This window comes from Cetorhinus maximus, chromosome 1 (genome assembly GCF_964194155.1).
Source record: "Cetorhinus maximus chromosome 1, sCetMax3.hap1.1, whole genome shotgun sequence".
In the NCBI taxonomy this organism is placed as follows: Eukaryota; Metazoa; Chordata; class Chondrichthyes; order Lamniformes; family Cetorhinidae; genus Cetorhinus; species Cetorhinus maximus.
In genome coordinates this window covers 217,744,003-217,769,674 of record NC_135879.1, presented here as the reverse complement: position 1 = coordinate 217,769,674, position 25,672 = coordinate 217,744,003, and the positions used below count along the sequence as shown (strand labels likewise).

The 25,672-nt window shown below is 41.5% G+C and overlaps 1 protein-coding gene across 1 annotated transcript in view; it reads left to right on the top strand.

Moving 5' to 3' along the window:
- LOC144687374 (transforming acidic coiled-coil-containing protein 3-like) overlaps positions 1–25,672 on the top strand; it is a 53,921-nt gene that overhangs the window by 4,656 nt on the left and 23,593 nt on the right. The window contains exons 2-7 of the mRNA XM_078553417.1: positions 788–956; positions 3,131–3,279; positions 8,974–9,035; positions 13,098–14,550; positions 22,156–22,210; positions 23,384–23,597. Of these exons, the coding sequence (XP_078409543.1) occupies positions 789–956; positions 3,131–3,279; positions 8,974–9,035; positions 13,098–14,550; positions 22,156–22,210; positions 23,384–23,597 (2,101 nt within the window). The 5' untranslated portion in view covers position 788. The remainder of the gene's footprint in view (positions 1–787; positions 957–3,130; positions 3,280–8,973; positions 9,036–13,097; positions 14,551–22,155; positions 22,211–23,383; positions 23,598–25,672) is intronic.

The window sequence follows — 25,672 nt, the reverse complement described above, 5'->3', positions numbered from 1 at the left end:
CCACCTACAAATCACAACCATCCTGGTCTGGAAGTATATTGCTGTTCCTTCATTTCTGGGTCAAAATCTGAAAAGTCCCTACTTAACAGCACCGTGTGTGAATGGTTCCAGGGATGAAGGACTTCAGTTATGTGGATAGATGAAGAAGTTAGGGTTTTAATCTTTTAGAGCAGAGGTTGAGGAGAGCTTTGGTGCAGTTCCAAATCATATGGGGCCAGACAGAGTAGATAAGGAAAAAAGGATCAAAGACCAGCAGGTTTAAGGTGACTGGCAAAAGAACCAGAATTGGCATGAGGTAAAACTTTATGCAGCAGGTGGATATGATTTGGAATTTTATTTTGTTCATGGGAGGTGCTACAGTACCTAAAGGTGGTGGAGGCAAATTCAGTTGTGGATTTCAAAAGATAATGAGAATGTATTAGAGAAGAAAATTGCAGATCTATGGGGAAAGAATGGGGGAATGGGATGAGCTGGACTGCTCTTGCAGAGAGTCAGCACAGGCAAAGGGGCTGTTTTCTAGCAATCGTGATTGTATGGATGTATCATTTCTACTAAACAAGTTTGATTAGTGGTTACTGTTTTCGACTCTTCACGTTGGCTGTGCTTTCAGTGATCCATGTAACAGTCCCGTTCTGTCAACTTAATATCCACCATTGTGAACTCCCAAATTGGAAAATAAATCTGGCAGTTTTTGCAATTTTTGTGTAGGGTATTCAATAAAAGCTGGCATTTTTAATCTATAGTTTTTTTAACAAAGTAATCTGATTTTGTTTCTTGCTTTTACTAGCATGAGTTTGGATTTGGATGAGAGTATTTTCTTTGACCTTCAAAGTTCTAATATAATGGATGAACAATGTGACACATTGATACCAGTGGAGACTACAGGAAGGCCATCAATTCTTCGAATGTCGCAGAAGGAAAACTTCCCTCCCAAAGGGTCAACAAAACTATCAAAGGTAGACTCTCATTTTGTCCAATTAGGTTCTTGATCTACTTTTGAACGTGTAATAGAATGGTTAACACAGAAGGAGCCCATTCAGCCCATGTTTGCACTGACTTTCTGTAAAGCAACTCAAGTTAGTATGACTCCCCTGACATATAAACAAAACATACAAACAAGGAGCAGGAGTAGGCCATTCAACCCTTCGAGCCTGCTCCGCCATTTAATAAGTTCATGGCTGATCTGATAGTAACCTGAAATCTGCATCTCACCTAACCTGATAACCTATCACCCCGCCACCCCTTTGCTTACCAAGAATCAATCCACCTCTGCTTTAAAAATGTTCAAAAACTCTGCCACCTTCTACCACCTTTTCAGAAAGAGTTCCAAAGACTCACGACCCTTGGAGATAAAAAATTTCGCCTCATCTGCCTTAACTGGGCGACCCCTTATTTTTAAAAGGTGACCCCTAGTTCTAGATTCTTCCACAAGAGGAGACATCCACTCCATATCCATCCTGTCAAGATCCCCTCTGCATCTTATATGTTTCAATCAAGTCACCTCTTACTCTTCTAAACTCCAGCGGATACAAGCCTGTCCAACCTTTCCTCATAAGACAACCCACCCGTTCCAGGTATTAGTCCGGTAAACCTTTTCTGGATTGTTTCCAACGCATTTACATCTTTCCTTAAATAAGGTGACCAGTATTGTACACAGTACTCCAAATGTGGTCTCACTAATGTCCTGTACAACTGAAGCATAACCTCTGTACTTTAGTATTCAATTCCCCTTGCAATAAATGATTAAATTCTATTAGCTTTCCTAATTGTATGCAGGTACACCAAACAAGTCTTTTGTGATTCATGCATTAAGACACCCAGATCCCTCTGCACCTCAGAGCTTTGCAATCTTTCACCATTTAGATAATATGCTTCTTTTATTCTTCCTGCCAAAATGGACAATTTCACATTTTCCCACATATACTGCATTTGCCAGATCTTCGCCCATTCACTTAACCTATCTGTATCTTTTTGTAGCCTCCTTATGTCCTCTTCATAGCTTACTTCCCTATACCTTTGTGTCATAAGTAAATTTGGCAACTATCCTTTCATCTAGGTCATTTATATAAATTATAAACAGTTGAGGCCTCAGTGCTGACCCCTGAAAAAGACCCATTTATGTCTACTCTGATTCCTGTTAGCCAACCAATCTCCTATCCATGCAAATATATTACCCCCGACACATGGGGTTTTATTTTCTGCAAGAACCTTTGATGTGGCACTTTATCAAATGCCTTCTGGAAATCTAAGTACAGTACGTCCACCAGTTCCCCATTATCCACAGCACATGTCACTTCCTCAAAGGACTTTAAGTTGGTTAAACACGATTTCCCTTTCACAAAACTCTTGACTCTGCCTGATCTTTAGCTTATCCAAATGCCCTGCTTTAACTTCATTAACAGCTTCTAATGTTTTCCCTTATCGCCTTGCCAATTCATGTGCTTATCCAGTTTTGTTTTGTGGCCTGATTTGTATCTGTTTCTGCCACACACTCGTGTAGTGCATGGCTAATTCACTCAGCTAAAGCTAACTTGTTTGGTACAGTATAGTTAGAGCTACTTGTTTTTAAGGCTGAAATCTTTCAATTTTTTTAACCTTGTGTAATCTTTGAACCCATGCAGTTACAGTCAAAATACTTAAGAGGCATCACTGTTTTATAATCTAGACTTCTGCATTAGCATAATGACATACGTCAAAAATTTCACATAGTAAAAATCCTGAAATAGGACCCCTCCTCTCAAGTAAGGATTGAGGTAATTTGCTTTTATGACACTGGACTGGCAGCCCAGAGTTTGAATTGAAATCTCATTGGCTATGGGAGAATTCTAATCTATAAAAATGAATGGGCTTTGGTGAATTCTGGTCCATAATTCAAGCTTCAGACTTCCATGTTAATTCCCTGCCTTATTTGCATCCTGTGTATTTAAAGGAGGGTACAGGGGAAAGAACATTAAGCACAACCCTTGATTTTTTTTCTCCCTGAGGTGCTGGTGCCTTTTTTTCCTTCAGGCTTGAGCTGCAGCATAGCAGCTCTTTTTTTTTTAATTTGATGTGTTGGCCACTACTATATGCTGTAATGCTATTGTGAAGTTGGACTGTACCAAAGCTTTAAGGTTTTCTTGTGTATTAGGTGTCGTTTCAGACTCCTGTAAGAGACCCTGTTACACGCAAAGTACTTGGCTCACATCTGACTAATAAATTGGATGCACTTGAGGTTGGAATAAATGATGGGAAGAGCACTGGGAGTCTAGGAAGCCTTGAAGTGACTCAGGAAAAAAGGTAAGAAAAAGTACTTTGGAAAATATTATAATGAGCTACAATTTGAATACTCTTTCTAGGTATGCTGATTCCTTACCTATATTAAATTCAGCATATTTGGCTGATGGGTGAGTTCACTGTTCTAATACTGCAATCTTCCCATTTTAGGGTACAATCAGTGATTTGTGTAGCTCTTTACTATTAATCAGAACTATTCTATTTCTTTTGAGAATTCAGGGGTGCTTTCCAGATGTCCTGCAGATAGCATCTTAAAATCCTGAAGCAAAGTGACTTGACTTCATGTTGGGTTTTTTTGTCCAGTTTTACTGCACTCTGCTCCAAGGTTTTAGGCTGAATTTGGAATCAGGTAGATTACTGAACCTGCATTGTGCTTCTGCATTTTTGGACATAGCATCTCTTTTCCCTCTGAATGCAAGACCCTTGTTTTATTAGTCAAAATGCATCTGAGGGAAATGAATTTAGTAATTTTACCCCCAACTGTTCCAAGTTCTTTAATTTTGACTGCACCCACTGGAGTCTTTGTTCTTGTAAAACATTCATGTATATGCCATATAAAATCTCCCTGAAGTCTACCTTTCCTTGCCTCCTTGCACCCTTTTCACTTTTTCCTGACTTGCATGACAACTAAACTAGAACCAATTAGCTTTGTTCAGAGGTTCTGCTTTTTGCACACTGGCCATGGTTTTTGTTAGTGCAGTACTTGCATTTCAATTAATTTTCATTCATTGCATGTGAGCATCACTGATACCAGTACTTATTACCCTTAAACTGCAGCAGTCCACGTGATGAATATACTTTCATAGTGCTGCTGGGTAGCTGGTTCCAAAGTTTTGTCCAGTGACATTTGAAGGAATGAAGATATGTTTCCAATTCAGGATGGTGTAACTTGGAGGGGAACTTGATGGTCCCAAGTGCTTGCTGTATTTTTTCTTCTAGCTGGTCCAGAGACTTAAGTGTGAAAATCTAGGCTGACATGCCTGTGCGACATCAAAGAATGTGGTGCTGTTGGAGATGTCACATGTCAGATGAGACATTAAAGCAAGGCCCCATCTGCTATTTTTGGATAGATGTAACAATCTCACAGCTCTATTTTGAAGAGCGGGGAGTTGGCTAAACACCACTAAAATACATTATCACTTTGTGCAAGTTTACTACCATGTCTCTTATATTACAAGTGACTGACTGTATTGGTACTTAATGGCCTATAAAGCACTGATTGAAAGACACTATATCAATACAAGTTGTGTTTCAGAAATGCTGCTAAAGGATTTGGCAAGTTGCTGTGGTGCATCTTGTAGATAATACATACTGCAGCTATGTTAGTGTTGGAAGGAGTGAATGTTTAAGCTAACAGATGGGATGTCAATCAAGTGTGCTGCTTTGCCCTAGCTGGTGTTGAACTTTGGGAGTCGTGATATGAGTCACTCCCTGGAAAATGTCCAGCCTCTGACCACTTATAGCCACAGAGTTTATATGGCTGGTCTGCCTCAGGATGTTGAGTAATTTTTTGAAATGCCATTAAATGTTAATGGAGGTGGCTTGATTCACTCTTGTTTGCCTGGGGGAGGTGGTGGCATAGTATTGTCACTAGGCTAGTGTTCAAGAGACCCAGGGTAATGCGCTGGGGACCTAGCAGATGGTGAAATTTCAAGTCGATAAAAATCTGGAATTAAAAGTCTAATGATGACCATGAAACCATTGTTGATTGTTGTAAAAACCCATCTGGTTCACTAATGTCCTTTCGGGAAGAAAATCTGTTGTCCTTACTTGGTCTGGTTTACATGTGACTCCAGACCCGTAGCAATGTGGTTGAATCTTAAATGCCATCTGCCAGTGATGCCCACATCTCATGAATGAATAATAAAACTTCCGTGCCATTATTTGCACTACCTACTTTCACCCCTAAATTGTCCGTCTCAGCTCATCTGCAGAATTCCTCATCCATGGCTTATCCAACCTTTAGATGGTCTCCAGAACCACCGCCTCATACAAATATACATTCCTACGAATTAGGAGTAGGTCCCTCGAGCCTGTTCCACCATTCAATAAGATCCTGTCTGATCTAATGCAACCTCCACTCCACGTGCCTGCCTGCCCCTGATAACCTTCCACCCCCTTGTTTATCAAGAATCTAGCTCTGCCTTAAAAATATTCAAAGACTCTGCTTCCATTGCCTTTTGGGGGAGAGTTCCAAAGACGCATGACCTGCTAAGAGAGAATTTCTCCTCCTCTGTCTTAAATGAGTGACGCCTTATTTTTAAACGGTGACCCCCTAACTCTAATTTCTCCCACAAGAGGAAACATTTACTCCGTCAAGACTCCTCTTGATCTTAAAGGTTTCAATCAAGTTTTTTCTTACTGTTCTAAATTCCAGTGGCTACAAGTCTAACCGTCCAACCTTTCCTCATAAGACCAACCTGCCCATTTCTGGTATTAGTCTAATAAACCTTCTCTGAACTGCTTCCAATGGATTTACGTATTTTCTTAAATAAAGAGACCAATACTGTAGACAGTACTCCAGATGTGGTCTCACCAGCGTCCTGCAAAACTGAACCATAATCTCCCTCCTTTTGTAATCAATTCTCCTTGCAATAAACAATTACATTCTGTTAGCTTTCCTAATTACTTGTACCTGCATACTAACCTTTTGTGATTCAGGCACTCGAACACTTGGGTCCCTCTGCATTTGAGCTCTGAAATCTCGCCATTTAGAAAATATGTTACTTTTTTTTATTCTTCCTGTCAAAATGGACAGTTTCACATTTGCCCACATTATACTCCATTTGTCAGATCTTTGCCCACTCAACTTATCTATGTCACTTTGTAGCCTCCTTAGGTCCTCTTCCCAACTTACCTTCCTACCTATGTTTGTGTGGTCAGCAAATATGGCAACCATACCATCTGTTTCTTTAAGCTTTTTATATAAATTGTAAAAAGTTGAGGCCCTAGCACTGACCCCTGTGGCACACCACTCATTACATCCCACCAACCAGAAAAAGATCAATTTATAACAACTGTTTCCTGTTGACTAGCTGATCTTCTATCCATGCCAATATGTTATCCCCAAGTCTCCTAGCCCTACAACCCTCAATATTTGCCTTCAGTTCTGTCCTCTTGAGCTTTCTTGATTTTAATCATTTCCCCCACTGGGGGCATGCCTTCAAACTGCTAAAGTCTAAGCTCCAGAGTTCCCTCCCTAAATCTGTCTGTGTTTCATTTCTCCTTGACAATCTTGATTTTAAAAAAAAAAAACATCTTTGGCCAGGCCTTTGGACCTGACCCAAGTTCTGAAGTCTACCACGTCCACTTGTGAATGGTGATGGACAATTAAATGCCTAACTGGAGGAGGAGGCTACACAAACATCCCCATTCTCAATGGTGAAGAGGCCAGCACATCCATCAAGGCTGAAGCATTTACAACTATCTTCAGCCAAAAGTATCATATGTATGATCTATCTTGGCCATCTGAAGTCCCCACCATTGCAGCTACCAGTCTTCAGTCAATTTTATTTGCTCCGTGTGATATCAAGAAACTGCTTGTGTGCCAGATACAACAAAGGTCATGTGCCCTGCTACCATCCCAGCTATAGTACTGAAGACTCGCTTCAGAACTAGCCAAGTTCGTCTAGTACAGCAACAACACCTGACATCTAACACAATGTAGTGTCCTGGGCCCAACCATCTTCAGCTGCTTCAATGATCTTCCCTCTGTCATAAGGTCAGAAGTGGAATGTTCACTAACTGCACAGTTGTTCAGTACCATTCATGATTCTTTGAAGCTTGTCTCATGCTGAAGGTGTTGACTAGACTATAGTTTCATGGTGTCAGATGCTATATATAAATGTATTTATGCTAAGCACATTGCTCCTTGTAGAGCTCTCCATTCTAATGAAGGAAGAAATTGACATTACTGTGGGCTGCTCAACTAAAAATTGTTTAACATCGAACCTAACAAATCACTAACCAGATTGTAGACCTGTTCCAACATCGAATTTTGACTTCAACAGTGTAACTAAATGTCTAAGATAATTGAATAAGTAAATAACAGTAATGCTTAACATGAGAGCATGGGAACAGGAGTAGGCCATTCAGCCTATTGAGCCTGCTCTGCCATTCAATTAGATCATGGTTGATTGTCTACCTCAAGCCGCTTTCCCGTGCTATCTCCATATCCCTTGATGTCATTAGCCTCCAGAAATCTATCAATTTCTGTCCTGAACATGCTGAATGATTGAGCTTACACAGCCCTCTGGGGTAGAGAATTCCAAAGATTCACCACCCTCTGAGTGAAGAAATTCCTCCTCATCTCAGTCTTAAATGGCCTACCCCTTACCCTGAGATTATGTCCCCATGGTTCTAGACTCACCAGCCAGGGGAAACATCCTGTCCACATCCACCCTGTCACGCCTTATAAGAATTTTGTAAGTTTCAATGTGATCACCTCACATGGGTCCAGTTTCCTCGATCTCTCCTCATGGCAATCCCACCATCCCAGAGATTCGCCTGGTGAGCCTGCGTTGCTAGAGCATGTATATTTTTTCCATGGTTAAGGAGACCAAAACTGCGCACAATACTCCAGGTGCAGTCTCACCAAGGCTCTGCACAATTGCAGTAAGACAACATTACTTCTGTACTTGAATCCCCTTGCAATAAAGGCCAACATACCATTTGCCTTCCTTATTGATTGTTGCACCAGCATGTTAGCATTTAGTCACTTATGAACAAGGACACCCAGGTCCCTAAGGACACCAGCACTTTCTAACCTCTCAGCATTTAAGAAATATTCTTTGTTTCTTTTCTACAAAAAGTGAATAACTTCACACTTATTCACATTCTATTCCATCTGCCATGTTGTAGCCTATTCAATTAGCCTATCCAAGTTTGCTTGAAGCCTCCTTGCTGCATCCTCAACTTGCATTCCCACCTAGTTTTGTGCCATCAAATTTGGAAATATTACAATTGGTCCCCACGTCCAAACCTTATAGATTGTTGCCCTAACACTGATCCTTGCAGTACCCCATTCGTAACCACCTGCCATCCTGAGAATAACCCATTTATTTCTGCCCTCTGCTTTCTCTGTTCTAATTCTCATTCAATGCTAGTATATTACCAGTCCCATGTGCTCTAATTTTGTTTACTAGCCTCCTTATTAAAAGCCTTCTTAAAAAAAAACCTCCTAAAAATCCAAATACTCCAACTGGTTCTCCTTTAAGCTAAAAGCAACTTCCTCAAAAACTCCAAGTTTGTCAAACATGATTTCCCTTTCAAAAATCCATGTTGATCCTGCCCAATTTTACCATAACTTTATAGGTGTTCAGTTATCGTATGCTTTATAATAGATTCTAACGTTTTCCCTACTACTGACATCAAACTAACAGGTCTGTAGTTCAGTTTTCTCTCCCTCCCTTCTTAAATAGTGGAGTTGTATTTGCTGCTTTCCAATGCGCAAGAATATTTCCAGAATCTATAGAATTTTGAAAGATAACCACCATTGCATCCACTATCTCTCTAGCTACCTCTTTCAACACTTGGGGTGAAGCTCATCTGGTTCTGGGGATTTATCAACCTTCAATCCAGTTAACTTTTCAAGCACTCTTTACAAATACTAATTTTTTTTCTGTGCCGCAGTTTGAAGTATAACTGAAGTATAAACAAAGTGAATAAGTTCTGTTTAAAACTTTGTCCCAATTGCAGACATGAAGACTCTGGAGGTACTTCTGACTCTCTGGGTTCTAATCTGCAACCAGATAAAACAGGTAAACATGCTCAAGTTTACATTAATAAATAACATTTCAGGATGATTGGGAATCTAAGTTAAATCTAACTGTTTCATTGATATTGTATACAAATTCTAAAATTGATTTGAGAGCAAAATTTAAATATTTGTTTAAAATGAAATAGTTATAATGGGGAAACAAAAGCAATATTTCATAACCAGAACTTCAGAGCATTATGCTTTTTATGCAAAACAATCACTGACAGATTTTTGCTTTTGTGTAAAGATTAACGGAAAAATCATATGTTGACATGAGTTTTCATTCCCACATCACCTTAACATCTCTGTATTCATATTGAATATTTACTATGGAATCTAGTGCACATGAGAAAAGGAACAATAAACTGACTTGTCTTGTGATTTCTAAAACTATAACGATTGGAATCATAGAATAGTTACAGCATAGGAGGTCTTTTAGCCCATCATATCTGTGCTGACTCTCTGCTGGTACCTCGGCTATTTGCACTGTTTTGCCCTTTCCTTGTAGCCCTGCAAATTTTCTCAAGTGCTTATCCGATTCCTTTTTTTTAAAAGGCACAATTGAATCTGCTTCCACCACACTCAGGCAGTGCATTCCAGACCCTAACCACTTGTTGCCTAAAGTTCAACCCCCCCTCCCTTCATGTACACACTCCTACAACCTCTGTCACTATCCTTCTCCATAGTTCACAATACTTACCAAGTTTTCTGTCTTTTGCACATTTTTGAGCTTGTGACTTAAACTTGGGTAAACTAGGGCACTAGTAGTTCTAGTACTGACCCCTTACTCAAGTATGAACAACTCTGTTTCCTATCACTCAGCCAACTTCATTAAACACTGTTTCGTTTATTCCATGGGCTTTCACATTGCTGACAAGCATGCAACTCCAAATCCAATGCCTTTTGAAAGTCCATGTATGCCTCATGTTACCTCATCAGTAAACACAATTTGCCCCTAGAATGAGTTTAATCTAATATTTTGTCAAGTGAAAATATTGTCCCAAGATATTGTTTCTAAAATCTTTCCATAGTTGTTGGTTTTATCCTTGCACCCTTGAACAAGAGGAGCCAGTGGCATAGTCGTAATCTCACTGGACCAGTAATCCAGAAGCCCAGGCTAATCTTCTAGGGACATGGGTTTGAATCCCACCACGCAGCTGGTGGAACTTAAATTCGGTTAATAAATCTGGAATTAGGAAGTTAGTCTTGGTAATGGTGACCATGAAACCATTGTCGATTGTTTAAAAACCCAATTGGCCATTTAGGGAAAGAAATCTGCTGTCATTATCTGATCCGGTCTAAATGTGACTCCAGACCCACAGCAATGTTGTTGACTCTTAACTGTCCTCTGAAATGGCCTAGCGTGTCACTCAGTTGTATCAAAGCCGCTAGAAAGCCTATAAAAAGGAATGAAATCAGACAGAACATCTGGCATCGACCTAGGCACTGGAAACGACAACAACAAAACCAGCCTCATCAAAACTGCAAACTCCTTACAAACATCTGGAGGCTTGTGTGAAAATTGGGAGAGCTGTCAAACAGATTAGCCAAACGACAACCTGACATATAGTCATACTCACAATCGTACCTTACTGTCCCAACATCACCATCCCTGTGTATGTCCTGTCCTACCAACAGGACAGACCCACCAGGGGAAAGGAGCACCTCCTCCCTTACTGAACTCCCTGTCACCAAACTCCAACTGAAGGTCTCTACTGCAGCCAAACACAGCACTCCAGTACAGACAAAGTCAGCACCAAAGATCGCCTACTTTTGTACTCTCTGAACCTAGCCTCTGAAACCTGATTAAGCCAGTTATCTAACTGTTGCAGCTGCGAGCAGATTCTGTATGAGTCTTGTTTTAAGGCTGGACTAAAACTTGCCCTCTTTCAACCATAACAGCAACTTTTAGTTAATTGCTAAATTAAAGAAAGACTAGACTTCAGATAGATAGAATTTAACTCTTAAACTCCCTCAGTCACCAATCTCTAACTGAAGCGCTCTACTGAAGCCAAACATACCACTCCATAATTGTCGAAGGAGGCTTGGACAATTATAGCCAGTTCCTGTACAATTTTCAGCCTTGCTTCCCTCAGCATCCATAGAACCATAGAAAAGTTACAGCACAGAAGGAGGTCATTTGGCCCATCTTGTCCATGCCAGCCCGAGGACACCCAGATGCCCTTTCTAATCCCACCTTCCTGCACCCAGCCCATAGCCCTGCAGCTTACAGCATTTTAGGTGCAGATCCAGGTACTTTTTAAGAGTTGAGTTTCTGCCTCTACCACCAACTTGGCAGTGAATTCCAGACACCCACTACCCTCTGGGTAAAAAAGTTCTTCCTCATGTCCCCTTGACAACTTCTGCCACTTATCTTGAAGTTATGTTCCCTGGTTCTAGAATTCTCCATCAAGGGAAATAATTTTATCCTGTCCACTCTATCTATCCCCCTCATAATTTTGTACAGCTCAATCAAGTCACCTCTCAGCCTTCTTTGTTCTAAGGAAAATAACCCCAACCTATCCAATCTCTCCTTGTAGCTACACTTTTCTAACCGTGGCAAAATTTTTGTAAACCACCTCTGCACTCTCCAGAACTATTACGTTCTTCCTGTAATGTGGTGACCAGAACTGCACACAATACTCCAGTTGTGGCCTCACCAGTGTTTTATACAATTCCAACATTATATCCTTACTTTTATATTCTATACCTCTGCCAATGAAGGAATGAAGGAGAGCATTCCATATGCCTTCTTTACAACCTTGTATGCTTGAACTGCTGCCTTCAGGGACCTGTGTACTTGTACGCCAAGATCTCTCACTTCATCTACCCCTCTTGGTATATTCCCATTTATTTTGTAATCCCTGTAACTGTTTGACCTCCCTAAATGTATGACCTCACACTTCTCTGTGTTAAAATCCATTTGCCACTTTATCGCCCACTCCACCAACCCATCTACATCGTTTTGGAGATTATGGCTATCCTCTATACTATCCACTACTTGGCCAATCTTTGTGTCACCTGCAAATTTCCCAATCGTGCCCCCAACGTTCACGTCCAAATCGTTAATATATAACAAACAGCAAGGGTCCCAACACCAAGCCCTGTGGAACACCACTTGAGACAACTTTCCATTCGCAAGGGCAACCATCGACCATTACTCTTTGTTTCCTGTTACAAAGCCAACCTTTTATCCAGTTTGTCACATTACCCTGAATCCCTCAGGCTTTTACTTTCCTGACCAATCTGCCATGTGGGACCTTGTCAAATGCCTTGCTAAAATCCATGTACACAACATCCTTGGATGCATTCTATCCAATCCTGTTGACTTATCGACTTTTAAGTATAGTTAGTGTTTCTAATATTGCCTGTCAAATTGTAACTCGTCAATTGTTTCAAATGCTTCCTTTTTCAGTGTCTTTGCACCTGTCTCTGCTCAGGAAGAAAATACTACCTTAGTATTCATTTAGTACCTGAACCATGCGCACTGCCTCTTGTGGTTCCCATCTGAATCTCTAATCGATTCTATTCCTTTCTCTTACTACCCTTTAGCCATATAAACCAATATCCAAGACTTTTTTTTCAGTTGCCAGTTTCTTCTCATGCTTTGCTTTGTTTTTCCAATTCCTTTTTCACTTCCCCTCTGAAGTCTCTATAGTCATCGTGGTTCTCGCTTATCAACCTGACAACGGCCATAAGTCCCTTTCCTGCTTCATCCTACACACTCTCAATCCAGGGAGCTCTGGTTTGATTGCCCCACTTGTTTTCCCCTGTGTGAGAATGTACTTTTGACAGTACCTAACCATCTTTTTAAAAGCATCCTATTGTTGCCTGCCAATCTTTGATTTCAATTTACTTGACACGGATTTCACTTCTGTTGTACTATAAATTCCTTCTTAAAACTGGCTTCAACTTTTTGTTTTTGGGTGTTTGGCAAAAACAAAATTGAAGATTAGATTTTGGAATACACTAAGACATTGACATTAATTTGCAGACTTTTTTCTGAACAACTGGGTGTAGCACAATGGTGACTGACTGTTGGAATTATAATTTTATTTGTCAGGGGCCAAACAAACTACTGCCAATGATGTTGGACTTGGGGATGAGGAGCATATTTCGTCCAGAGGAACATATACGCTTGATTTTGATATGCTCAATGCAATAAACCCTTTTCAGGGTGTGTCCAAGATCTTAAACTCTCCGGCAAAGAAATTGACTGACACGGAGCTTGACTGTCTGGAACAACATACTGAGATTTTCTCAGTGAATGACCAAACACTGCCTAACAAAACTACACATCTGTCAAAAGTCACTCCCTCCAACAGCAATGCAGACCATGGTGCAAGTGTATCAAAAGATTTCCAACAGGTGGAAAGTCAAAACAACATTGAACAGAACTGTGAGGTGATCATATCACAGACATCATCCAACTATGAGGAAGACTGTCTTGAGAAGGTGGATCATAGTGCAAGTCAGAAAAAGATGCAAATTTCACAACTTCACCCAAAAGACACTCACAATCTTGATTCTAACAATATTGACTTTATTACCCCATTCCAAACAGGAGGGCCAAAACTTCCCAATGCGCCACCTGGGCATGATCAATTGTCTCAAGATGCAAAAGATGTTGACTTAATGCAACCAGTGAGGTTGGAGATTGAATTCAACAATGGTTGTGTTGAAGGTGAGAAGCCCCCACCAAAACAGTTGGGGAACAGACCAGGAGGCCAGTTGCAGCTTAAAAAGCCAGGTGTGACTACAAAGAAGATGATACATGGCAGATCAGAAAAGCAGACTAAGGAAGCTGCAAAGCAGAATGCGAAAACTGGTTCTGATGATGCTTTAGTCCCGAAGATGGCGTACAACATTGAGTGGGACAAACTGGATGACCCAAATTTTAATCCTTTTGGTGGAGGCTCTAAAATTGGTAATTCTCCCAGTTCATCTAAATTACCAACAACCAATTCTGATGGACTGTGTACACCAGATTCAGTAGATGATGTGGAGCCTAATGCAAAAGAAATGGATCAGCTGCAGAGGCCAGATGAAGGTTCTAAAATTGGTAATTCTTCCAGTTCATCTAAATTACCAACAACCAATTCTGATGGACTGTGTACACCAGTTTCAGTAGATGATGTGGAGCCTAATGCAAAAGAAATGGATCAGCTGCAGAGGCCAGATGAAGGTTCTAAAATTGGTAATTCTTCCAGTTCATCTAAATTACCAACAACCAATTCTGATGGACTGTGTACACCAGTTTCAGTAGATGATGTGGAGCCTAATGCAAAAGAAATGGATCAGCTGCAGAGGCCAGATGAAGGTTCTAAAATTGGTAATTCTTCCAGTTCATCTAAACTGCCAGCACCCAATTCTGATGGTCTGTGTAGATCAGATTCAGTAGAAAATATGGAGCCTAATATAAAAGAAATGGATGAGGTACAGGAGCCAACAGGTTTTGCTGAGACAATTAACATTAATGAAGTTCCTACTACGACTGTCAAGCAACCTTCCAAAAAGTGAGTAGATTGATATAAAATATGCATAAATTTAAGTAGAAATAATTTCCTAAATGTACTTTCTCTCCTTGCTGCCAAGATCCCCTCCTTTCCTGGGACATTGGGACTGGTTCTTGGGGAGGTGGGACCAGTACAAACTGGACGGGTTACACCTGAGCAGGACCGGGACTGATGTCCTAGGGGGAATATTTGCTAGAATGGTTGGGGAGCATTTAAACTAAAATGACAGGAGGATGGAAACCTATGCAAGGAGTCAGAGGAAGGGGAATCAAGGACAAGAACAAAAGACAGAAAGGGGAATAAGAAAAGTGATAGGCAGAGAAATCAAGGGCAAGAATCAAACGGAGCCTGAGTGAAAAATAGTGCGAACGGGACAAGTAATGTTAAAAAGACAAGCATTAAGGCTTTGTGCCTTAACGCAAGGAGCATTCACAATAAAATGGATTAATTAACCACGCAAATAGATGTAAACAGCTATGATTTAGTCGGGATTACGGAAACATGGCTGCAGGGTGACGAGGGATGGAAAATGAACATCCAGGGGTATTCAGGATTTAGGAAGGACAGACAAAAAGGAAAAGGTGGTGGAGTTGCATTGCTGGTTAAAGAGGAGATGAATGCAATAGTGAGGAAAGATATTAGCTCCAACGATGTGGAATCTGCATGGGTAGAGCTGAGAAACACTAAGGGGCAAAAAACGTTAGTGGGGGTTGTATGTAGACCCCCAAACTGTAGTGGTGATGTTGGGAATGGCATTAAACAGGAAATTAGAGACACATACAATAAAGGAACATCTGTAATTATGGGTGACTTTAATCTGCATATAGATTGGACAAATCAAATTAGCAGCAATACCGTAGAGGAGGAATTCCTGGAGTGTATATGGGGTGGTTTTCTGGACCAATACGTTGAGGAACCAACTAGAGAACAGGCCATCCTGGACTGGGTATTGTATAATGAGAAAGGAATAATTGGCAATCTAGTTGTGCGAGGCCCCTTGGGGATGAGCGACCATAATATGATAGAATTCTTCATCAAGATGGAGAGTGATTTAGTTGATTCTGAGACTAGGGTCCTGAATCTTAATAAAGGAAACTACGATGGTATGAGACCCGTGTTGGCTATGATGGATTGGGAAACGTTACTTAAAGGGATGACGGTGGATAGGCAATAGCAAATGTTCAAAGAGCGCATGGGTGAACTGCAACAATTGTTTATTCCTGTCTGGCGCAAAAGTGAAATAGGAAAGGTGGCCAAACCATGGCTTACAAGGGAAATTAGAGATAGTATTAGATCCAAGGAAGAGGCATACAAATTGGCTTAAAAAAATCCCACAGCCCTGAGGATTGGGAGCAGTTTAGAATTCAGCAAAGGAGGGCCAAGGGATTGATTAAGAAGGGGAAAATAGAGTACGAGAGTAAGCTTGCGGGAAACATAAAAACTGACTGTAAAAGTTTCTATAGGTATGTGAAGAGAAAAGGATTGGTGAAGACAAATGTAGGTCCCTTACAGTCTGAAATGGGAATTTATAATGGGGAACAAAGAAATGGCTGACCAACTAAATACGTATTTTGGTTCTGTCTTCACAAAGGAAGACACAAATAGCACACCAGAAATGTTGGGGAACACAGGGTTTAGTGAGAGGGAGGAACTGAAAGAAATCAGTATTAGTAGGGCAATGGTGTTGGAGAAATTGATGGGATTGAAGGCCGATAAATCCCCAGGGCCTGAATCTACATCCCAGAGTACTTAAGGAAGTGGCTCCAGAAATAGTGGATGCATTGGTGGTCATCTTCTGAGTTCTTTGGACTCGGGAACAGTTCCTACAGATTGGAGGGTAGCTAATGTAACCCCACTATTTAAAAAGGGAGGTAGAGAGAAAACAGGGAATTATAGACCAGTCAGCCTGATGTCAGTAATGGGGAAAATTCTAGAGTCCATTATAAAAGATTTAATAGCTGAGCACTTGGAAAGCAGTGGTAAAATTGGACAGAGTCAGCATGGATTTACAAAAGGGAAATTATGCTTGACAAATCTACTGGAATTTTTCAAGAATGTAACTAGTGGAGTTGATGAGGGGGAGTCAGTGGATGTGTTTATTTGGACTTTCAGAAGGCTTTTGACACAGTCCCACTTAAGAGATTTGCGTGTAAAATTAAAGAGCATGGGATTGGGGATAGTGTATTGAGATGGATAGAAAACTGATTGGCAGACAGGAAACAAATAGTGGGAATAAACAGGTCTTTTTCCGAATGGCAGGCAGTTGCTAGTTGGGTACCGCAGGGATCGGTGCTGGGACCCCAGTTATTCACAATATATATTAATGATTTAGATGAGGGAACTAAATGTAATATCTCCAAATTTGCAGATGACACAAAGCTGGATGGGAGGGTGAGATGTGAGGAGGATGCAGAGATGCTTCAGTGTGATTTGGACAAGCTGAGTGAGTGGGCAAATGCATGGCAGATGCAGTATAATGTGGATAAATTTGAGGTTACCCGCTTTGTTAGCAAAAACAGGAAGGCAGATTATTATCTGAATGGCTATAAATTGAGAGAGGGGAATGTACAACGAGACCTGGGTGTCCTCGTACACCAGTCGCTGAAGGTAAGCATGCAGGTGCAGCAGGTGGTAAAGAAGGCAAATGGTATGTGAGCCTTCATAGCAAGAGGATTCGAGTACAGGAGCAGGGATGTCTTGCTGCAATTATACAGGGCCTTGGTGAGACCACACTTGGAATATTGTGTGCAGTTTTGGTCTTATCTGAGGAAGGATATTCTTGGTATAGAGGGAGTGCAGCGAAGGTTTACCAGACTGATTCCTGGGATGGCGGGACTGACATATGAGGAGACATTGAGTCGATTAGAATTATATTCGCTGGAGTTCAGAAGAATGACATTCTTATAGAAACCTATAAAATTCTAACAGGACTAGACAGGGTAGATGCAGGAAGGATGTTCCCGATGGTGGGGGATCCCAGGACCAGGGTTCACAGTCTGAGGATACGGAGTAGACCATTTAGGACTCAAATGAGGAGAAATTTCTTCACCCAGAGAGCGGTGAGCCTGTGGAATTCGCTACCACAGAAAGTAGTTGAGGTTGAAACATTGTATGTTTTCAAGAAGGAGTTAGATATAACTCTTGGGGCGAAAGGGATTAAGGGATATGGGGAGAAAGCGGGAGCAGGCTATTGAGTTGGATAATTAGCCATGATCATAATGAATGGCGGAGCAGGCTCGAAGGGCTGAATGGCCTACTCTTTCTATGTGTCCCTCTTCCTCCTCCATTATCATCATTAGCAGTGCACATTTAAGTTAGATCCTAGATCTGACATATTCACTACCAGTGGAACTGAAACAATTTTCACTCATAGGACATTTAGTGGCACACTTGGATATCAGCAGTTAAGGTTGTGGGTACAATCCTTTAGACTTTTTAAATGCATTCTGCAGGATTGTGAAGTTGACTTTCTTCATGGCCTTGCACCAATTCATTCTCTAATCTGGAAATTAATGGTTACTATTACATTTTTTTGTTCAGAGAATGTGGCGATTGCTGACAATGCCAGCGTTTATTGCCCTTGAAGGTGGTGGTGAGTCACCTTGAATCACTGCGATGTGTTGTTGCACCACAGCATTTTTTTCCCCTGTAGCAGTTTGATACAACTGAATGACTTGCCATGCCATTTCAGAGGGCAGTTAAGCATTATGGGATCATAAAATAGGAGTAGGAAGAGGCCATTCAGCCCCCCAAGCCTTCTCCACCATTGAATAAGGTCAAGGTTGATCCGATTGTTTCCTTGACTCCTTCCCTGCTGATTTCTTCCCTTCTCCCTCTAACCTCCAGTCCCTTAGATCAAAAATTTGTCTAACCCAGCCTTAAATATATTCAATGACCCAGCTTCCAATACCCTCTGGAGTAGAGAATGCCAGACACTAACAACCTTGTCACTTAGCCATTACAGTGAAATAGTTGCAATCATAGACTCGCAGTTACTATTATGGATCTGGCGTCATGTAGGCCAGGCAGGGGTAAGATCAGCTGATTTCCTTCCTTGGAAACATTAGTGAACCAGATGGATTTTTATTACTGAGACTATCTGTAGTATTTTATTCCAGATTTATTTAACTTTAAATGGCCCCAGCTGTCATGGTGACATCTAAACTGGTGTCTCTGAAGCTTTTGGCTGGGCCCTCTGGATTACTAGTCCAGTAATGTTACCATTAGGCTACTGTTTCCTCCCCCTGCCCCCTGAGACATATGATTAAGGCACTGCATGTGTAGAAGTTTGGCCTCTAATGTCAATTGAACCTACTGTTAAGCTATTCACGCCTGTGTCTCTGCATGTTTTGTGAATGGGTGTCTAATCCTAAACTGCACTCCTGCATTGTCCTTCTGCTCCATTGAAGTTATCCACCTCATGTAGGCCTTGTGGTCTGAGATTGCGAATGGAGACCACTACATCCTTTGTGGCTTTAGAGTTGTATTTAACCTTGTGTAGCGGGCCTAGTTTTCTAACTTTTGCCTGCGGATTGATTTAATCACTCTTGGGGAATAGGCTTTGAATACCTTGTCCGTTTTCAAGTCTAGATCTTTTGCAAAGGTAACAATTGATGCCTGCTTAACATCCTGAGATCTGTTTTGTGGCACTTGGTTTCTTAGAAACTGACAAGGATAAAGGAAGGCTGTATTCCTGATAACGTTTGGGTACTGTGTAAGAGAACACCAAGTTCACTAAATTACTGTTCCTTCCTGGTCATGGTCAAAACCTAGAGCTACTACTTGACAACACTGGAAGTACTTCCACCACAGGCTGCAAGCATTTGAGTGCATCTCACTTTTACCACCTATTCAAGAGAAAATCAGGTTGGAATGTTGACCTTGCCAATGATGCCCAGAGCCACAGAATGAATTCTAACAGTATTTTTTCTATTTTAATCAGTATAAGTTAAGCAACTAGAGAAGGAATAAAGAAGCTTTTGTTTTTAGTTTTTCTTATTCCTTTGAGATGTGGGTGTCACTGGAAAGGCCAGCATTTGTTGTCCATCCTTAATTGCCTTAAATTGCTTGCAAGGCCATTTCAGAGGGCAATTGAGAGTCAACCACATTGCTGTGGGTCTGGAGACACATATAGGCTAGACCAGGAAAGGACAGCAAATTTCCTTCCCTAAAGGACATTGGTGAACCATTTGAGTTTTTAACAATTAATAGTTTCATGGTTGTGATTACTGAGACTAACTTTTTTTAATTTCCAGAATTAATTAATTGAATTTAAATTCCGCCAGCTGCCATGGGATTCAAAAGCATTCCCAGAGCATTAGCCTAGGCCTCTGCATTACTAGTCCAGTGATATTAACATAGCGCCACCACAATTTTCCCCTTGGTTGACCTGCAAAAATGATTTTATTTTATGCATACTGAAGTTGGAATATCTTCGTAGAATTTGAATTCAGCCTAGGAAAATACCCTGCCAGTTAAAACCATGGGAAATAGAATCAATAATCCTGACTAAGATGGTTAATATTTAGACTAGCACCTGCCATTAAAAGTAATGTTCCACCTCCAATTCCCCGATTCCTGTCTTGAGTTTTGCACGAGTTGTTATGTTTTGTTTGCTGCCAGTGTGCAAATATTAACATTTTTGCCTCTATGGAAAGAGGGAGAGAATTTCCAGCAAGTCCATTAATATTTTTTGCTGTTGAGGAGCTTCCTATTCTTTGCTCCAGAGTTGAGCCATCCCCATGTAAGCTGTCCCTGAGTCCTAAATATTGTAATTTTTAAAATTGGTGGTTGTGGCCATGCATGATACTAAAAATTGCTTTTCCTGTGCTCTTGCTCCCATTTAGTGCTTATGATTAGATTTCCCACCTGTGTCTGGGAGTGACAAGGTATTGGAGGTGGTGTTGGCAGGCTTAAAAGTGGATAAATCTCCAGGTCTGGATGATTTGTGTCCCAGACTGCTGAGGGAGGCAAGGAGCCAAATCTTTAATTCCTCTCTGGCCATGGGGGAGGTGCCAGAGGACTGGAGAACAGCTAACGTGGTTCCGCTATTTAAGAAGGGTTGTAGAGATAAGTCAGGGAACTACAGACCAGTGAGTCTCACGTCAGTGGTAGGGAAACTATTGGGGAAAACTTCTGAAGGAGAAAATCTATCTCCACTTGGAGAGGCAAGGTTTGATCAGGGTTGTCAGCATGGCTTTGTCAGAGGGAGGTCATGCCTAACAAATTTGATTGAATTTTTGAGGAGGTGACCAGGTGTGTAGATGAAGGTTGTGCAGTTGATTTAGTTTATATGGATTTCAGCAAAGCCTTTCACAAGGTCCCACATGGGAGACTTATAAAGAAAGCAAAGACACATGGGACACAGGGTAATTTGATAAGGTGGATTCAAAATTGGCTTAGTTGTAGGAGGCAGAGGGCGATGATAGAAGGCTGCTTTAGTGACTGGAAGCCAGTGTCCAGTGGCGTACCACAAGAATCTGTGCTGGGTCCCCTATTATTTGTCATTTATATAAATGACATGGATGACTATGTGGGGGGGGTAGGATTAGTAAATTTGCGGATGACACAAAGATTGGCCGGGTGGTTAACAGTGAGGTTGAGTGTGTTGGGCTACAGGAAGATATGGACGGGATGGTCAAATGGGCAGATAAGTGGCAGATGGAATTTAACCCTGAAAAGTGTGAGGTGATACACTTTGGAAGGAGTAATTTGACAAGGAAGTATTCAATGAATGGAATGACACTAGGAAGTTCTGAGGAATAAAGGGACCTTGGTGTGTGTGTGTGTCCATAGATCTCTGAAGGCGGAGGGGCATGTTAGTGGGATGGTGAAAAAGGCATATGGGACACTTGCCTTTATCAATCGAGGCATAGATTACAAAAGTAGGGAGGTCATGTTGGAGTTGTATAGAACCTTGGTGAGGCCACAGCTGGAGTACTGTGTGCAGTTCTGGTCGCCACATTATAGGAAGGATGTGATTGCACTGGAGGGGGTGCAGAGGAGATTCACCAGGATGTTGCCTGGGATGAAACATTTAAGTTATGAAGAGAGGTTGGATAGACTTGGGTTGTTTTAGTTGGAGCAGAGAAGACTGAGAGGCGACCTGATTGAGGTGTACAAGATTGAGGGGCGTGGATAGGGAGCAGCTGTTCCCCTTGAAGGGTCAGTCACGAGGGGACATAACCTCAAGGTGAGGGGCAGGATGTTTGATGGGGTGCGGGGGTGGGAGGATGTGAGGAAAAGCTTTTTTACCCAGAGGGTGGTGACGGTCTGGAATGCACTGCCTGGGAGGGTGGTGGAGGCGGGTTGCCTCACATCCTTTAAAAGGTACCTGGATGAGCACTTGGCACGTTATAACATTCAAGGCTATGGGCCAAGTGCTGGTAAATGGGATTAGGTAGGTAGGTCAGGTGCAGACTTGATGGGCCAAAGGGCCTCTTTTGCACTGTGTGATTCTGTTGTTGATATAAGTTATGACCCCCTTTTTCCACCTTTTCTCATTCCAAAAATGGAAATTTCCAACTTTGAGCCCCCCCTTTCCCCACTTCTTACCAAATTGACCATTGCTTTGTCTCCTAAATTTTTTCATTTCAATATTCACAGGAGCACTTGCAAAGTTAAACCCATGATGGAAGTCTCAGCGATTCCTTTATCGCAGGTAGGTAAAAATAATTTCAGAATCTCCAGCACACACTTGGTGTGCCACTTTTTGCAGCTTCATGGATTGAAGTATACTAATGCATGACAAACTGAACTAGCGAAGTGCCACAATGATCAGTGCTGGGGACTCAACTAGTGTTATGATTGGATGAAGACTGTATTGTAGCCAAATTTGCTGACAATGCAAAGATACGAAAACAAGTTGTGAGGAGGATACAAAGTCTGCAAAGGGATATAAGTTGAGTGGGCAAAAAAATTGGCAGATGGGAATGTAACGTGGGAAAATGAGATTGTGCACTTTGGCAGGAAGAATGAAAAGCGGAATATTATTTAAATGAGACTACTAAATGCTGCAGTACAGAGGGATCTGGGTATCCTCCATATGAATCATTAAGTTAGCATGTAGGTACAGCAAGGAATTAAGAAGGTAAATGGGATGTTAGCATTTATTGCAAGGGGAGTGACGTATAAAAGTAGGGAACTCTGCTACAACAGTACTGCTAATACTGTACCTGGAGTACCATGTACAGTTTTGGTATTGGAAGCTGTTCAGAGGTTCACTTGGCTGATTCCTAAAATGAAGGGGTTGCCTTATGAGGAAAGACTGAGCAGGCTAGAAGAATGAGAGGTGATCTTATTGAAACACAAGATTTTGAAAGGGCTTAACAGGGTAGATGCTGAGAGGATGCATCTGCTTGTGAGAAATTCTCAAACCAGGGCAGACAACTCAAAAATGAGGGATCTCCCATTTAAGATGGAGATGAGTTTTTTTTTTAAGGGCCTTTAGCCTGTGGAATTGTCTTCCCTGGAGAGCAATGGAGGATGGGTCATTGAATATATTCAAGGCTGAATTACAGATATTTGATCTACAAGGGAGTTCGGGGTTATGGAGCATAAGCAAGAAAGTGGCGTTAAGGCCACAATCAGATCATCCATGATCTTATTGAATGGCAGAGCAGGCTTGGTAGGCCAAATGGCTACTCTTATTTCATATGATCTTCCCCAGAGAAGTCCCTTCTGTTCAAACTATATTTAAATTCAATAGTTATGTGGTCAGTTTAAAGTTTGCCAGTTAAGTTGTAGAAATGAGCAGTGCCATATAACATGTTGGGTTACATGTGGCTCCTGAAGATAATTGTCAGCCATGATTTTGAAGTTTATTCACTTTTAGGATCGTGTCCCTTCACCTGCTGCTGGAAACGTTACTGAGACCAGGCTGGCAATTGGTTTAGAAAGATTAATTGCTGATGCCAGAGTACCATCAACAATGAGTGATGTGGAAACACTGGATGTTATTGACTTTGGCTACTCTGTACCAGGATCCTCTGCATTCCGTAATGCTATTATTGAAGATGAAGCTGAAGAATTTAGGCCCGCTGACCAAAGTAAGATTGGTTGTACTTGGCTTTTCCTCATCAAACTGCTGTTTTGTCATTCAAACCGTGCACTTTTGAGGTCTGGTTCTTGATTCTTATTTAATTCTATTTCACTGCAATAATTGGGCATCTTAGATTTGTAATCCAGGTGATGTCCAGTTTTCGCTCTAGCTAGTCACACCAATGGTGTTCAAATTGGTATTGGCTTGGCATGTGGGAGCAGGTGAAAGATGCTTCTAACCCTCAAGGTGGGAGCTATGATGAACATGTGAAATGTTATGACTCCCATAGAGACCAATAATAAACAAGGAATTTGAATTACCAGTGACTGACTTAAAGAAATTACACAACATTTCAAGTTTGACTTTTAGTTGTTGCTTTTTAATTTGTTAAATGTTACTTAGTAGGCAACTAAAACTTGAAACCGCAGAAAATTAACCCTTGTGTCTAAATGTGATCAATAACCTGACGTGTGTATATTTACAGCCCACTGTCCACAAAATTGCAGTCCTTTCAGTAAATAGTCTGAAGTCACTTCCAACAGGTTCACCAGCTCCCTGTTTTGTTGAGTCATAATGTCCAATCTAATGTCCCCTGAGAATTCCCACAATAAGGCCCACTTGGATTATTTCTTGCAGCCTCACGAGGGAAAATCTTCCAGTGCCCTTGAATTGCTGTGGGTTCCTTCTCTTCAACTAGTGGACTAGCTGCCACCAGCATTCTGCCCGGTAAACAAACAGAAAAACAGCCTTTTCCCTCTACAGACTGCAGCAACTGATGTTTCAGTCTAGTGTCCTGGGCTTTTCAATCAGACTTTCTGGGAGCCTAAGTTGACACTAGGCAAGACAGCTGCCTCTGTGTTCAGCTGTGAAATATAGCACATGGAGTCAGTAAGTCTTAACTGGGGCAGGGTCCCTATAATAACCAAACCCCACAGGCCTGACTGGAAGAACCCCTAGCAGATCCCATGACTGACTTACTCTATTCTACCTTAAATTTAAGAGGCAGTCCAAAACGTAATCATCTTAAAACATTTGTAATGAATGTTAGTTCAAGCAAAGAACAAAGTCATAGTTATAGAGTCATAGAGGTCTACAGCACAGACAAAGGCCCTTAGGCCTGTTGAGTCTGTGCTGGTCAAACAAGTACCTAACTATTCTAATCCCATTTTCTAGCACGATGCCCATAGCCTTGTATGCCATGGCATCGCAAGTGCACATTCAAATACTACTAAAATGTTATGAGGGTTTCTGCCTCTACCACCCTTTCAGGCAGTGAGTTCCAGATTCCCATCACCTTCTGGGTGAAAAAATTCGTCCTCACATCCCCTCTAAATCTCCTGCCCCTTACCTTAAATCTATGCCCCCTGTTTATTGATCCCTCCACCAAGGGGAAACGTTCCTTCCTGTCTACCCTATCTATGCCCCTCATAATTTTATATACCTCAATCATGACCCTCTCAATCTCCTCTGCTCCATGGAAAATAACCCCAGTCTATTCTTTCTCTCCTCATAACTAAAACTCTCCAGCCCAGACAACATCCTGGTAAATCTCCTCTGCACACTCTCTAGTGCAATCACATCCTTCCTATAATGTGGATTCCAGAGCTGCACGCAATACTCCAGCTGTGGCCTAATCAGCATTTTATATAGTTCCAGCATAACCTCCCTGCTCTTATATTCTATGCCTCGACTAATAAAGGCAAGTATCCCGTATGCCTTCTTAACCACCTTATTTACCTGTCCTGCTACCTTAAGGGACCGGTGGACATGCACGCCAAAGTCCCTCTGATCCTCTGTACTTCCCAGGATCCTACCATTCATCGAGTATTCCCGTGCTTTGTTTGTCCTGCCCAAGTGCATCACCTCACACTTATCTGAATTAAATTCCATTTGCCGCTGATCAGCTCGTCTATATCCTCCTGTAATCTAAGGCTATCCTCCTCACTATTTACCACCCCACCAATTTTCGTGTCATCCGCAAACTTACTTATCAACCCTCCTACATTCAAGTCTAAATCACTTATATACAAGCAGCAAGGGACCCAACACCGATCCCTGTGGAACCCCACTGGACACAGGCAT